This window comes from Myodes glareolus, chromosome X, assembly GCF_982192425.1.
Source record: "Myodes glareolus chromosome X, mMyoGla1.1, whole genome shotgun sequence".
NCBI lineage: Eukaryota > Metazoa > Chordata > Mammalia > Rodentia > Cricetidae > Myodes > Myodes glareolus.
The window spans coordinates 108,164,404-108,176,266 of NC_142053.1; the positions used below are offsets into that span (position 1 = coordinate 108,164,404).

General features: G+C 40.4%; 1 protein-coding gene across 1 annotated transcript; it reads left to right on the top strand.

Moving 5' to 3' along the window:
- Positions 1-1,931: 1,931 nt before the first annotated feature.
- Hccs (holocytochrome c synthase) lies at positions 1,932-11,578 on the top strand. Its single transcript, XM_048446257.3, has 7 exons — positions 1,932-2,087; positions 2,601-2,753; positions 5,053-5,204; positions 5,516-5,664; positions 6,511-6,630; positions 9,529-9,615; positions 10,181-11,578. Exons 2-7 carry the CDS (start codon positions 2,642-2,644, stop codon positions 10,377-10,379), a joined length of 819 nt encoding a protein of 272 aa, XP_048302214.1. The 5' UTR covers positions 1,932-2,087; positions 2,601-2,641; the 3' UTR covers positions 10,380-11,578.
- The last annotated feature ends 285 nt before the right edge of the window (positions 11,579-11,863 follow it).

Consider the following 11,863-nt stretch of genomic DNA (forward strand, 5'->3'; position numbering starts at 1 on the left):
TACTATTTTCCACTTGGAGCAAGGGGAGCTTTAGTGGCTCTATGAGGTTCTCCCCGAAGCAATGCTTGTTACATTCACTTTTACCAGTCCTTTTACCATGTTTTCCCACTCATATTAAATGCTGCCACCCATAAAAAGCTCATGTGCAGCAACAAATGAATCAGCAACTTCATCATAATGACATCAATATTAACAATCTTGTTACTAACCTACAAACTATTTCAGTTTTATGATGACGGTTGTAATAGAAATAAGTTAAATTACCCCAATGTAGTTGGCTAGTGTTTTTCTCTGTCTCTGTCTCTCACCCCTGCTCTGTCTCTATCTCTCCAAATTGTGAAGGTCTATACTTCAGCTGTCAGTTTGGGTTCACGGATATCTGAATCTAGTGTTTCTCCACACGGACACTGTTGTTGACATTGGACAGACAAGGGTACAGTGAAAGCCTTTTTTTTTTAGTGGAAGGTTTGTATGGAGGAGTCTCTGTAAGAACTAGAGCTGACCATCTGCTTATCAGCTGGGCCAGTTATAGGACAGAAAGGAGGGGCAGGAAGGAAAGAGGCTGAGTTTCTTTTTTTGGTCCACAGTTGGACATTGCTAGGAATAACCAGCAAATAGTCAAAGAATGTTAGGTAATCCATAAACATCTTTGTTCTCTGCGATGAGGTTCTCACTATGCAGCAATGACTTGTTTGGAACTCATTCTGTAAACCAGACCAGACTGGCCTTGAACTGGCTGAGATCCACATACCTCTGCCTCCTGTATGCTGGGATTAAAGGCTAGCTCTCAGCACATCAGGGGCCTTTCCAAGGATCAGGAATCTAGAAAAATAAGCTAATTACTGCGGTTTCAAGAAACTGACATCATTTTAATTAAACTGAAGGAACTTTTCAAAATAGTATGGTTGTGGCCATTTTGATGAACCCAGATACTTCTCAATTACAAAAGTAGGATTGTGAAATTTAGGAAGGGACTAGGGACCTTGAAAAAAGAAGAATTTATTCTGAAAATGGGAAACTGACAGTGTAAAATGAGAGAAGAAAGACTTGTAGAACACATGGGAAATTTTAAAAAGATATAAATATATGTTATATAAAAATATGGTACATATTATCCAATACAACATGGTTAGACCTGAAACCATTTACACACAAACTTCAAAAAAAAAAAAAGATTTGGTGGGCTGGATTTTATACACACACCTTAGAACAATGGTTCTCGGTCTATGTACAAAATGTTACAAAAATGTAACGGGTGCAATAACTATCCCCCATCTGCTGATTTACCATACACAAATTATATGAAAACTTATTTTACTTTATATGAAATATAATACTTATATGAAAACTGTAATTCCTTGATTACATGGAGTACACTCACAACCGCTGCTGGAGTCCTGAAAGGACTAAGCAAAGAAAGTTTAAGGCACGTACCAAATTATAGTATTTTATTCCGTAAATCCACACAAATACTATGTGTCCATTAAAAAATACAAACTGGTCTTTCAAGAACCTAAAGACACTTGCTCGGGGGCAGTTTTAAAATACTTCCCCCTTTGGAGGAAGTACCGTGAAACCTATGACACTTCTCTGAGACACTGGAAAGGACGCACATAGTGACAGTGAAAAAAAAAAACAACCAAAACAAACCCCCAGCAATTTGACAACTCCAGAGCGCCCCCTCTGCTCCCTAAAGCACACATTCACAGTGAATGGAGTAGCTCTCTCTGGCTCACACTGCGGCTTAGCCGCCTGCAGAGTTGAAAACACCGCCCAGACCATAGAGGCGGGGTCGGAGAGAAGGCGCGGATGGCCATAGGCCTCGAACCGGAAGGGGTGGGACCCATCCTCCCTGACTGACAGGGCGTCTCCTCAGTCGGCAGCCGGCTGGCCCCCGTGCTTCCGGAAGTCCCGCCTTCGGAAAAGGAAGGCGCTCGAGAACACCGGCTGTGACCCGGGCGTTAGCGGTGACCCGCTTTGAGGTAAAGCGGCGGCGGCGGCGGCGGCGGCGGTTGGTCGTTGCCTTGAGTATCCGGCTTGGCGGTTCGACGCGGTGGCCGCCCGGGCCAGTCCGAGGGGAGACTGAGGTACTGAAGGGCGTGCGGTGGGCTTTGGGGACCGCGGACTGATTCGGGTGGGACCCGCATGGACGGGTGGACAAAATCGGTGGCGTCCCGCCCTTCTTTGGTGCTTCTCGGCCTCCCAATTTGGTGACACTCCCCTGTTTTTTGAACCTCCTTGTCTTCTCTGAGCCCCCCCCCCCCCCAAGACAGGGGTTCGAGTCCAGTTCCGTATGCTTCGTCTCCCGGGCCCGTGTCAGCCCCTCCCCCCCAGGACCCCACCACCAGGTCTAAACACGTCTATATGACAGGTTTCACCTTATGTGTTTCCAGTCTCCCGGAGAAGTGTCACCAGATGGTGGCATAGGTTTCACGGTACTGACCCCCAAAGGAGGCAGTATTTTAAAACTGCCCCCAAGCAAGTGTACTTTCCCGTGGGATGGGGAAGAAGAATGAGGGCCAGCCAGTGTCAGAATAACAAGGGGCTGGTAGTCTGGTTGCTAAGCCTCTGCGTTGAAATCGAACTTATTGCGTTGGCAGTTGGAAATTTGAGACTGGGAATCATCCCTGTGGTTCCAGCCATGGGTTCCTCCACATCTACTCCTGCTGCTGCAGTGAACACCTCAAACGGTTCAGATCATCAGTCCCCTTCACCGCCTTCAGGATGCCCGATGCATGAAGCACGGAGGAAAGGTAGTTTGCTTGTTGGCTAGAAATTTGAAAGAGAGATAATGGTTCTAAAGGAAGAGGCCTGTAGTTTGCGAGTGAGACTTGTAAGCCTGGGAGTAAGGCACCCTGGGACTGGTCCTAATTTTGTTGCTCTTTAGCCATTATCATAAACAACTTCTGTATGTCTTAGTCTGTCATCTGTAAGTGTAATATAATATTTTTCACAGGATTCTGGTGATGGCTGTCTGAGATCATGCATGGAAACCCAGCAGCTGTTCCACAAAAACAGCCTCCCCAAAGTTTCCCTGTGCCTACATCAGGGGTTCTTAGTCGTGGATGAGGAGAGCCATCATTCAAGGGGACATTTAATAAATATTTTGCGTTGTCACAACTGAGACATATAGTGGGGTGGGGCCAAAGATGCTGCTAAACATCCTACAGCCTGGGACATGGATGGAGTCTTTGATTGCTAACTAATATGAAAGCCAGAGCTGAGAAAGCCCAGTCTAGCTGTGTTTCAATAAACTACTCCCGTATCAGCTGCAGTCTTCATCTAGGTCAAAACAAGCCTTCACCAAGTGAATTTATAGACCATTATGTCAGTGCAAGGTTGGAAGCATAAAAAGTTCTTTAATTAGTGCATGTCTGCTTTTGCTAGTTCAGATTGAGGCAATCGGTATGCTTATTGCATATTCATGTTTCCTGCATGCTCATGGATCAGGTCCTGTGCCCTCATTCTTTGCCTGGGTTAGCCAGCCTACTCCAAGAGGTCAGCACTTACCCTCTCACAAGCAGTGCTGGGTTTTGTTTCTTGACTGAGAGAGAAATAGCAATGCAGATTGTAGACAAAAATCCTTTGCCTGATAGGGCTTACATTCTCACCTTTATAAACCTGTATGGGGGTTGATTTTCTGTTTGTTATATAGTCAAGGAAACTAAAGCTCAGAGAAACTAACTTATGTACTCCGAGTCATTTAGCTAGTAAGTGCTGGAGTTGGTGAAAATATTGTGACCTTGGACAAGGACAGGTCCCATCCTCTTCCAGTATTTCTTCTAGAAATTGAGAGAAAGCAAGCAAAGCGAGTGTGCCTTTGCTCCGAGCTTCTGTCTCTAGTAGTCCTCTTTATGATTTTATCTGCCACAGAGACTTGTAATCCTGCTTTATTTCCATTAATAAAGAATGTGAGTCTTTGTAGGAGACTAATGGGCCTCTAAGTTATATAATGTGGAAAGTATAGCACTGTTTTCCTTCTGCTATCCACCTGGGATCACTGCTCTGGGAAGATTAGTGTTTTATTGATGTAGAGAGAGGTATTGCAGTTATGTTTTCATCCCTAAAGTGAACAGCTGCTTGGGGTCTTGGAAAATGAAGGACTGGGAGGAGAGGCTAAGGAAGTGAAAGAAACTTGTCTTTTCTATGTATGACATCTAGCATTCAGGATATTCTCTATTTCCAACTGGTGCCTGGAACAAGGGAGGATTCCATGACAGAAGCAGCCATTATTCTGGGACACAGATCTTTAAGTGCCTTCCTGTTCCCCTGATGTTTAAACAAGCTTCTCGGTCCACACACCTGCCTGGATCCACACCCTAGGAGTTTGGGCATTGACTGCCACTTGTGCCCTGCTGTTTATAAGACTCAGAAGCATGAGTCTCTCATGGTATATTTCCTAACAAGTCTACCTTTCTTGATGAGCTTTTATATCTGCTGACAAGGACTAGACCTCAGATGAGTAGGAATTTTCTGTGGCTTACTTGAGTCTTTGAAAAAACATGAGCAGAGCAGTACATTTTTCTCTTAGTCCTTGTAAAGTCTGTTCATTTTCTGCTCACGTGCCCAATATTTGAGAGGGTGTATCAACAATAGATGCTTACATAGTGACTGCTACCCCATTGACTTGTCTGGAACTAATGGCTGGAAGTCAGAGAGACCTAATGAAGTATGGTCAGCCCTCACTTAGGTTCCTTTGTCAGCTCCCAGCTTCTGGTCCAAGTAGGAACTTTGTAGGACATTGCTAATAATATAATGGGCAACACCCATTGTTGACTCTGCAGAATGAATTTAGTTTATTTTTTGCTGGGGCATGACAGAATTGAAGAATGTATATATATTTCTCTTAAAGGGAAAGTACATTTGTAGCTTCTTGTCATCTTTAGAAAGTTAACTGGCTTAGTTCTTGGCACCTTTAAGTAGAAGGAACATAGTTTTTCAACTGTGTTGGTCACATTTTTAGCTCTTTAAGGTCTTAACTAAGAGTGCCTCCTTTCCCTGTTGGTATGCTATCTTAACAGTAATTGTTTTTTTAATACTTGGTTATTTCAGGCTGTCCCATGACTGCAGTAGCATCTGATCCAGCCGGTGAGAGCAAAGCAAACTCTGTGCCTGCCCACCAAGATCGGGCTTATGAGTACGTGGAATGCCCTGTTACTGGTGCTGCAGCTAAGAATAAGGAGAACCTAGATCCTTCAAACCTGGTAATCTCCACTTATCTCTTCCGAAGACATTTTATGTACCCCTGCATTCTCTACCATGGTCAACTGTGTCTCCTCAAACTATGAGCTAGAATAAGTCTTTCATAAATTTCTTCTTGCTGGTTGTTTCATCATAGCAACAACAACAACGAAAAAGTATTCTGACCAAAAATGTCAGAGGTTGAAAGTCTGGTGTTGCTGGTTTAATGGGAATTTGTACTTCTTATATGGTGAATAACTTTCCAGGGTGTACTGGCTATTTTTTGGTTTATATCATCGTGCTTACCTTTAAACACAATACTGATTTTCTTTAGATGCCACCGCCTAATCAGACCCCATCCCCGGGGCAGCCATTTGCTTTGTCTACCTCAAGAGAGGAGTCATCTATTCCAAGAGCAGACTCCGAGAAAAAGTGGGTTTACCCTTCTGAACAGATGTTTTGGAATGCCATGCTACGGAAAGGGTAAGTGAGAATATCATTTAGAAGATAATTTGCTTACTACACTTATACCTCCCAAAATACAGTAATTTTTAGTGAGTTAATCGGTTTATAATAGAATTTTCAGAGTTATCAGAGTAAAGTACAAATATAGTACTTTTACTATATTTGTCAAGGTCAAGGTTTTTTTTTTAGAAAAACAGAAGTAGCAGGGCAAAGGGGTGGTGGAGTAGGGGTGAAGTTGTCAGGAAGACATTTGTTATAAGGAATTGGTTCCCATTATCATGGACGCCAGCAACAAGTCCCAAGGTCTGCTGTCAGGTAGTGGGAGACCTGGGAAAGCCAGTGATGTGGTTAATCAATCACACACCCTGAGAACCAGGGGAGCTGATGCTAGAAGTTCTGGTCTGAAAATTGGGACGCTTGAAATCCAGAAATAACTGATATTTAAGTTCAGGTTGAAAATCAAGTAAAGCCTAATATTGTAGCCCAAGCAAACCTTCAGGAGTTCCTGCTTGCGTATGGAAAGGACTGCACCTTTTGTTATACTTAGGCCTATAACTGATTGAATGGGATCTATCTGAGCTGGACAATCTGTTCTACTCATATCACAACAATCATATTTTTAGAAATATAAAAAGAAACTCTTATGTAAAGTGCCAGGAAAAAGTTGGTAAATCATTTATCACTGGTACTAAATGAATAATGCTTTGGTGAATTAGTATGCTTGGAGAATTCCATGAAATAAGGTTAAGATGAACCATTATTCTTTGATTTCAATGTATAAAATAAACGATTTTATGAATACATGAATTAACTATTTTAGCTTTATCAATGATATTTGATAAATTTTGGCACATTCTTTCTTAGGTGGAAATGGAAGGATGATGATATTAGTCAGAAAGATATGTATAACATCATTAGAATTCACAATCAGAATAACGAGCAGGCTTGGAAGGAGATTTTGAAGTGGGAAGCCCTTCATGCTCAGTAAGTATGTTATCTAAAAAAATTCCTGCTTTTTTTTTTACTGCATATCAGTCTTCCTACAGTGTTAACATTTAAATAATTTGTTACTCATTTGTGTAACAGTGATCATTCTTATTAGGGTCGACCACGCTTTCTTACTCCCTGAGCTTTACGTTTATAGAGAATTTGAAGCAAAGATAGCTCAGCTGTGCTCCATGCTGACTTAGGCCTCAGATGATCAGGCCATGATCAGAAATGGCTGCTGCAGAGCTGTGGGCTAGAGTTTCCTGAAGGCATGACCCATGAACCCCTACCTAGCAAAGGGGTACCTGCTCACAGTCTCTAAATGTGGCTGTCTCAGCTGCCTTACCTCACAGTGGCTGGGTTCCAGAGGCACCAGACAGAAGCCAAATCTCCTTTTCTGACATAGCTAGAAAGACTCAAGTATCTCAAACTTGACCAGATTGAAGGGGCAGGTGGAGCCTCATCTCTCAGTGAATGAAGTATGGTAGGTCGGTCATTGAAAGACTGAATTGCATTGTGATCCAAGGGATATAGGAAAGAACTGCTTTGTTCCTTCAGCACTGTTTAGAATCCTTGTAAGGACTGACCTTAAAGGTCTGTCTTCACATGGGCCCCTTTTCTCAGAGAGAATAGGTCAGTTGAAAGAGTAGTGGTTCTCCACATCACCTGGAAGTTTTATTGCAACTCTGCCATCTGAACTTCGGGTTGTGACCCAGTCCATAATGGGTCATAGGCTTGATGTTTATGGAATGATGTGACACTGCTGGTTGAGACCATCACCTCCAGAAGTGAAGCGATGGGGAGTATCTTCACAAAGAACCATGTTTCGATGGGGGAAGATACAAAATAATCCCACGCTAGTTCAGAATTACATATAATAAAGAGTTACTTATTTAGGGAAGACTTACAGATCACTGTCTTAAATCACAATCCTCTGCATAAATAGGGGACAGGAACAGAGCCTAGCAGCCGGAAGTGAGAGCCGGAAGCAAGAGAGTCAGTGCATGCTTTACAGCTGCATTTATAGTATAAGAGACCACGCCCAAGTGAGCTGGTATCTTAAAGGCTTTTGGCTGTAGGAGCTTCCATAGCGAGGGCCTATCATAATCTGGCTTACATTTCAAATTCCTTCCAAAGCATAATTAATAAGTTCTTTTAGAGAAAAGCCACTTGCTGTTTTATTTTTATAGTAGTCTGTTTTTGGTATTTGTACTGAGCATTTCGGTATGAACTCTACGTGAGTGTTGCTAGCTGGATGCCAGTTGGGTAGACTTTCCTGGTGGTAAGTAACCTCTGACCTAGAGGAAAGACCTGGCTGGCTAACTCAGATGCAAGTAGCTGTCATAACCTAGGTTAAAAATGTACTCTAATTAAAGCCACCTGCTCATTACTTGCAGTGTGGTTTTAAAAACAAAGAAATAAAAGCTAAAGGAATTTCAGCTTGTCAGTTCAATTACCTCTAGTTATTTTGCCGATATCTGGCAAAATTAGCTAGGCCATAAAAGTTCCCTCTAATGTCTTCAAAAGAAAAGTTGCATACATTGAGTTACTGCTTTACCTGTTAACCTCTTGAGAAGTGATACTAGAAAGTCCACAGTAAGGCTTTGTTGTACTTTGAATATAGATTCTTTTCTCCTTTACATGGTAGGATTATATAGCTTGTCTTACCAATGGGAGAAGCTAACAAAATAAGTGGCTCCTGTCTTAATGAACCAGTCAGTACTTCAGCCCCCATCAGGGAATCAGGTTTGTGTCAAGGGCAGCATCTTGAATATCCTCTGTACTCTTATGCCAGTAGAGGACAGACCCTTAAGGGAACTCAGTCATACTCTCTAATTAGGACACTGCCAGTGGTCAGTTTACTTAAAAAACAGACTCAGCAGTACGTACAACTGGTTCCTGAAAGTCAGTCCCCATTCTTTTTTGCTTCAAAAAGTCTGTTAATTGGTTAAAATGAAAGAAGTACTCCCACAATATTCTTGTATTGGTTCCAGAACATTCGAAGATAACAAAGCTGTATATACTGAAAGTTCCTTATATTATAATTTCATTGCATTTTCATATAATGTGTACATCTTCCTACATATTTTAGACAGTCACTTATAAATGACTAAAGTAATGTAAATGTATTGTAAATAATTGTACTGTTTTATTCAAGGAACAATGAAAAGGAATAAAAATCAGATATGCTTAGTGCTGTTTATTGTTTGTTTGTTTGTTTGTTTTTGAGACAGTCTTGTATGACCCAGGGAGACCTCTATGTAACCTAAGGATAACCTTGAATTTGTAATCCTCCTTACCTTCACCTCCTGAGTGCTAAAATTACAAATACACATCACAGTATCTGATTTATGTGGTACTGAGCATTGAACCCAGAGCTTTGTGCATGCTGACAAGTACTGTACCAACTGAGCTATATCCCCAGTCCTCAGATACAGTATTTTTCCAAGTATTTTTAGTGTATAGTTGGTTGAATCTGTGAAGGTAAAGCCCATACACCTAAAGGGCTGATTGTATATAGCAGTTTCTGTTGTTTCTCTGTAGAAAGCCTAGCTGCTCTATGCAGAAGAGAAAGAATATACATAACACATAACAGTTTTTTCTGAGCGTGTGCCTATGCCCTTTTCTCAAATGAGAAGGTCCTTTCTCCCGAATTTCACAGGAAAGCCAAGCAGATGCCTAGAGAGAAACATATACAATCTAAAAGGAAAGTGAAATGTTTCCAACAAATAGGATCAATTTACTTGAATTCTGTTCAAAGTTATTGTCTTCTGTAAATGTGGTAGTATAGCAAATAAATATAGGGAAAAAAGATATTAATATAAAACTGTAACATCATTCTGTCAAAGGAAAGAAAGTATCTTTAATAGACTGTTCTTATTTGGGCATTTTCAGTGAGTGTCCTTGTGGCCCATCATTGGTCCGATTTGGAGGCAAAGCCAGAGAATATTCACCAAGGGCAAGAATTCGTTCCTGGATGGGGTAAGTGTCAGTATAAAACTGCTGTTGACATTCTCACCACTGAAATTAGAGTGTAAGAAAGTGGTTCCATCTTGTAAAGTATATCCAGCCTACATTTCTTTATCTCATTGAGTTTACTCATAGATGGGCAGAATTATGAGGGTAGAATGGCTGTCTTCCTACTTTATTCTCCAAAGATTGAATTGTGCTTTTTTGAGGGATCCTTAGAACTATCCTTTTGCTCTTCTTGTGGTCTTTATCTTGCCTCATTCTTCCCTTGTCTTTTGTGTAATTGGGTTTCTTAGCATCCTGGATTTCTCCAGGCTTCTAGTTAGCCTTCTGGCATGGGTCTCTTTCCCATGAACCTTTTTCCTTTATAGACAGATATCTGACATACACTCATCATAGTTCTTCAATGCCACATTCTCTATGCACCATAGGCTTATTGCCCAAGTCTCATATCCCCTGCTAGGCATTTGCATGTGAGATTAGGCATCTGAACATGTGCTGCTTTTCTGTCTTTCTGCTTACACCAAGAATCAATGCAGAGCAGCACTTAGCATTCACTGTTATGCTTTCATTCCAGGTATGAGTTGCCTTTTGACAGGCATGACTGGATCATCAACCGTTGTGGCACAGAAGTTCGGTATGTGATTGATTACTATGATGGTGGTGAGGTCAACAAGGACTACCAGTTCACCATCCTGGATGTGCGTCCTGCCTTTGATTCGTTCTCAGCAGTATGGGACAGAATGAAGGTTGCTTGGTGGCGCTGGACTTCGTAACCACTGTTTCGTTTGTTTTGAAAAAACTGAAACTTTTTTTTCTGAGAAAGATGTTAAACTATTTTCCCCAAACTAAATGCATTCATAATGTCACCATGGGTACTTTTCAAGTGTGTATTCAAACTTGATCTTTTCATGCAAAGATGCTATGCTCCATTAAATTTTGAGCCACATTTTCCATTGCAGTTGCTAGGTCATTAAATTTTTTTTTCTCATTTGATGTTAAGAGGAAAGTAGTCACTTAGTTCTCCCATTAACTGTGGTATTTTGTGTTATTCTCTATAGACAGTCTAAAAAAAAGAACTCTTAAAAAAGCATAGATAGCTCTTTTTGTCCTTATTGTTTTCTCAGGAGTATTTGAAAATGTGATGCTTTTACCTGCCAAATATTTTAACTATAGTCATTATAAAAGAAGCACTTACTCTTGTTTTAAAAGTAAGCAATATTTCTTAAATCCTTACAGTCTAAATAGCAACCCTGAAAAAAATGCAAAAGTATGTACCCCTGAAAAAATGCAAAAGTATGTACCCCTGAAGAAATGCAAAAGTATGTACTGAATGTACTCTGTAAGACTAAAACATGCCAAGGTTTTTCTTTTTCAGATTTGACCTTGATAGAAGTTTCAAGTAGATGATACATGCAAATTTCAAAATACTTTCATTTCTGTTCTAATATATAACTATTAAGGAAAAGGTCATTTCATTGTCCCTGAAGGTTGACAAATTACCTTATGTTAGCACATCCCAAATCCATTCTCTAACCAGGAGCTTGTTCACAGTAGCCTGATGTAAACCTTGAAAGCCTGGCTGCAGTTACAGGGCCTGCAATGTCCCTTTGAAAAATAAAGTTATATTGGATAAGTGTAAGAATTCACAAGAAGTGGTTTTTTTTTTTTTTGGAATGTTTGCATCAATTCACCATCAGTTTTATCTTTGTTTTAAGCAAGACTAAGTTTGTTGCTGGAAACTTGTTTTAATTTTAATTATAGCAGCATGTTAGAAATAACTTGTTTTCTTAAGTGTTGATGCAATGAAAATTTAGCTTATCCTAAATACTGTAGTATTAAATTAGTGGATGGTGTTTGTATCTTTGAGTTACAAATTTGATGTAGATTTCTTTGTTATATGATGCTTAAAATCCAACATTTAAAAATATTTGTATTTTTTAAATAAAGCTGACAGTAAAAAGGTTCTGAAACATCTCAGAGTGACTTTATAGTTATTATTTTTTTTTCAGGCACAAACTTCACAAAATGCAACCGTGGTCTCATCTGTTAATCACTTTTAAACTGCATAAGAATGTCATCACTGTTGGTCCTTTTCACAGCTGCTGTTGATTGAGTATAGGATAAAATATTTTGACAAACAGCATTATGACTGGAAACTGAAAATTAAGCTGCAGGCGAGGATTCTTGCTGTTGCAGTGATAAGGTATTGTGAAAGTCATTTGTCAAGTAAATTACAAGATAAACAGTTTTTACCAGT

Coding starts and splice junctions, on each gene's coding strand:
- Hccs (XM_048446257.3), top strand. CDS start 2,642: ATGGGTTCCTCCACATCTACTCCTGCTGCTGCAGTGAACACCTCAAAC. Junction 2,754..5,052: donor GCATGAAGCACGGAGGAAAG/GTAGTTTGCTTG, acceptor TGGTTATTTCAG/GCTGTCCCATGACTGCAGTA. Junction 5,205..5,515: donor ACCTAGATCCTTCAAACCTG/GTAATCTCCACT, acceptor GATTTTCTTTAG/ATGCCACCGCCTAATCAGAC.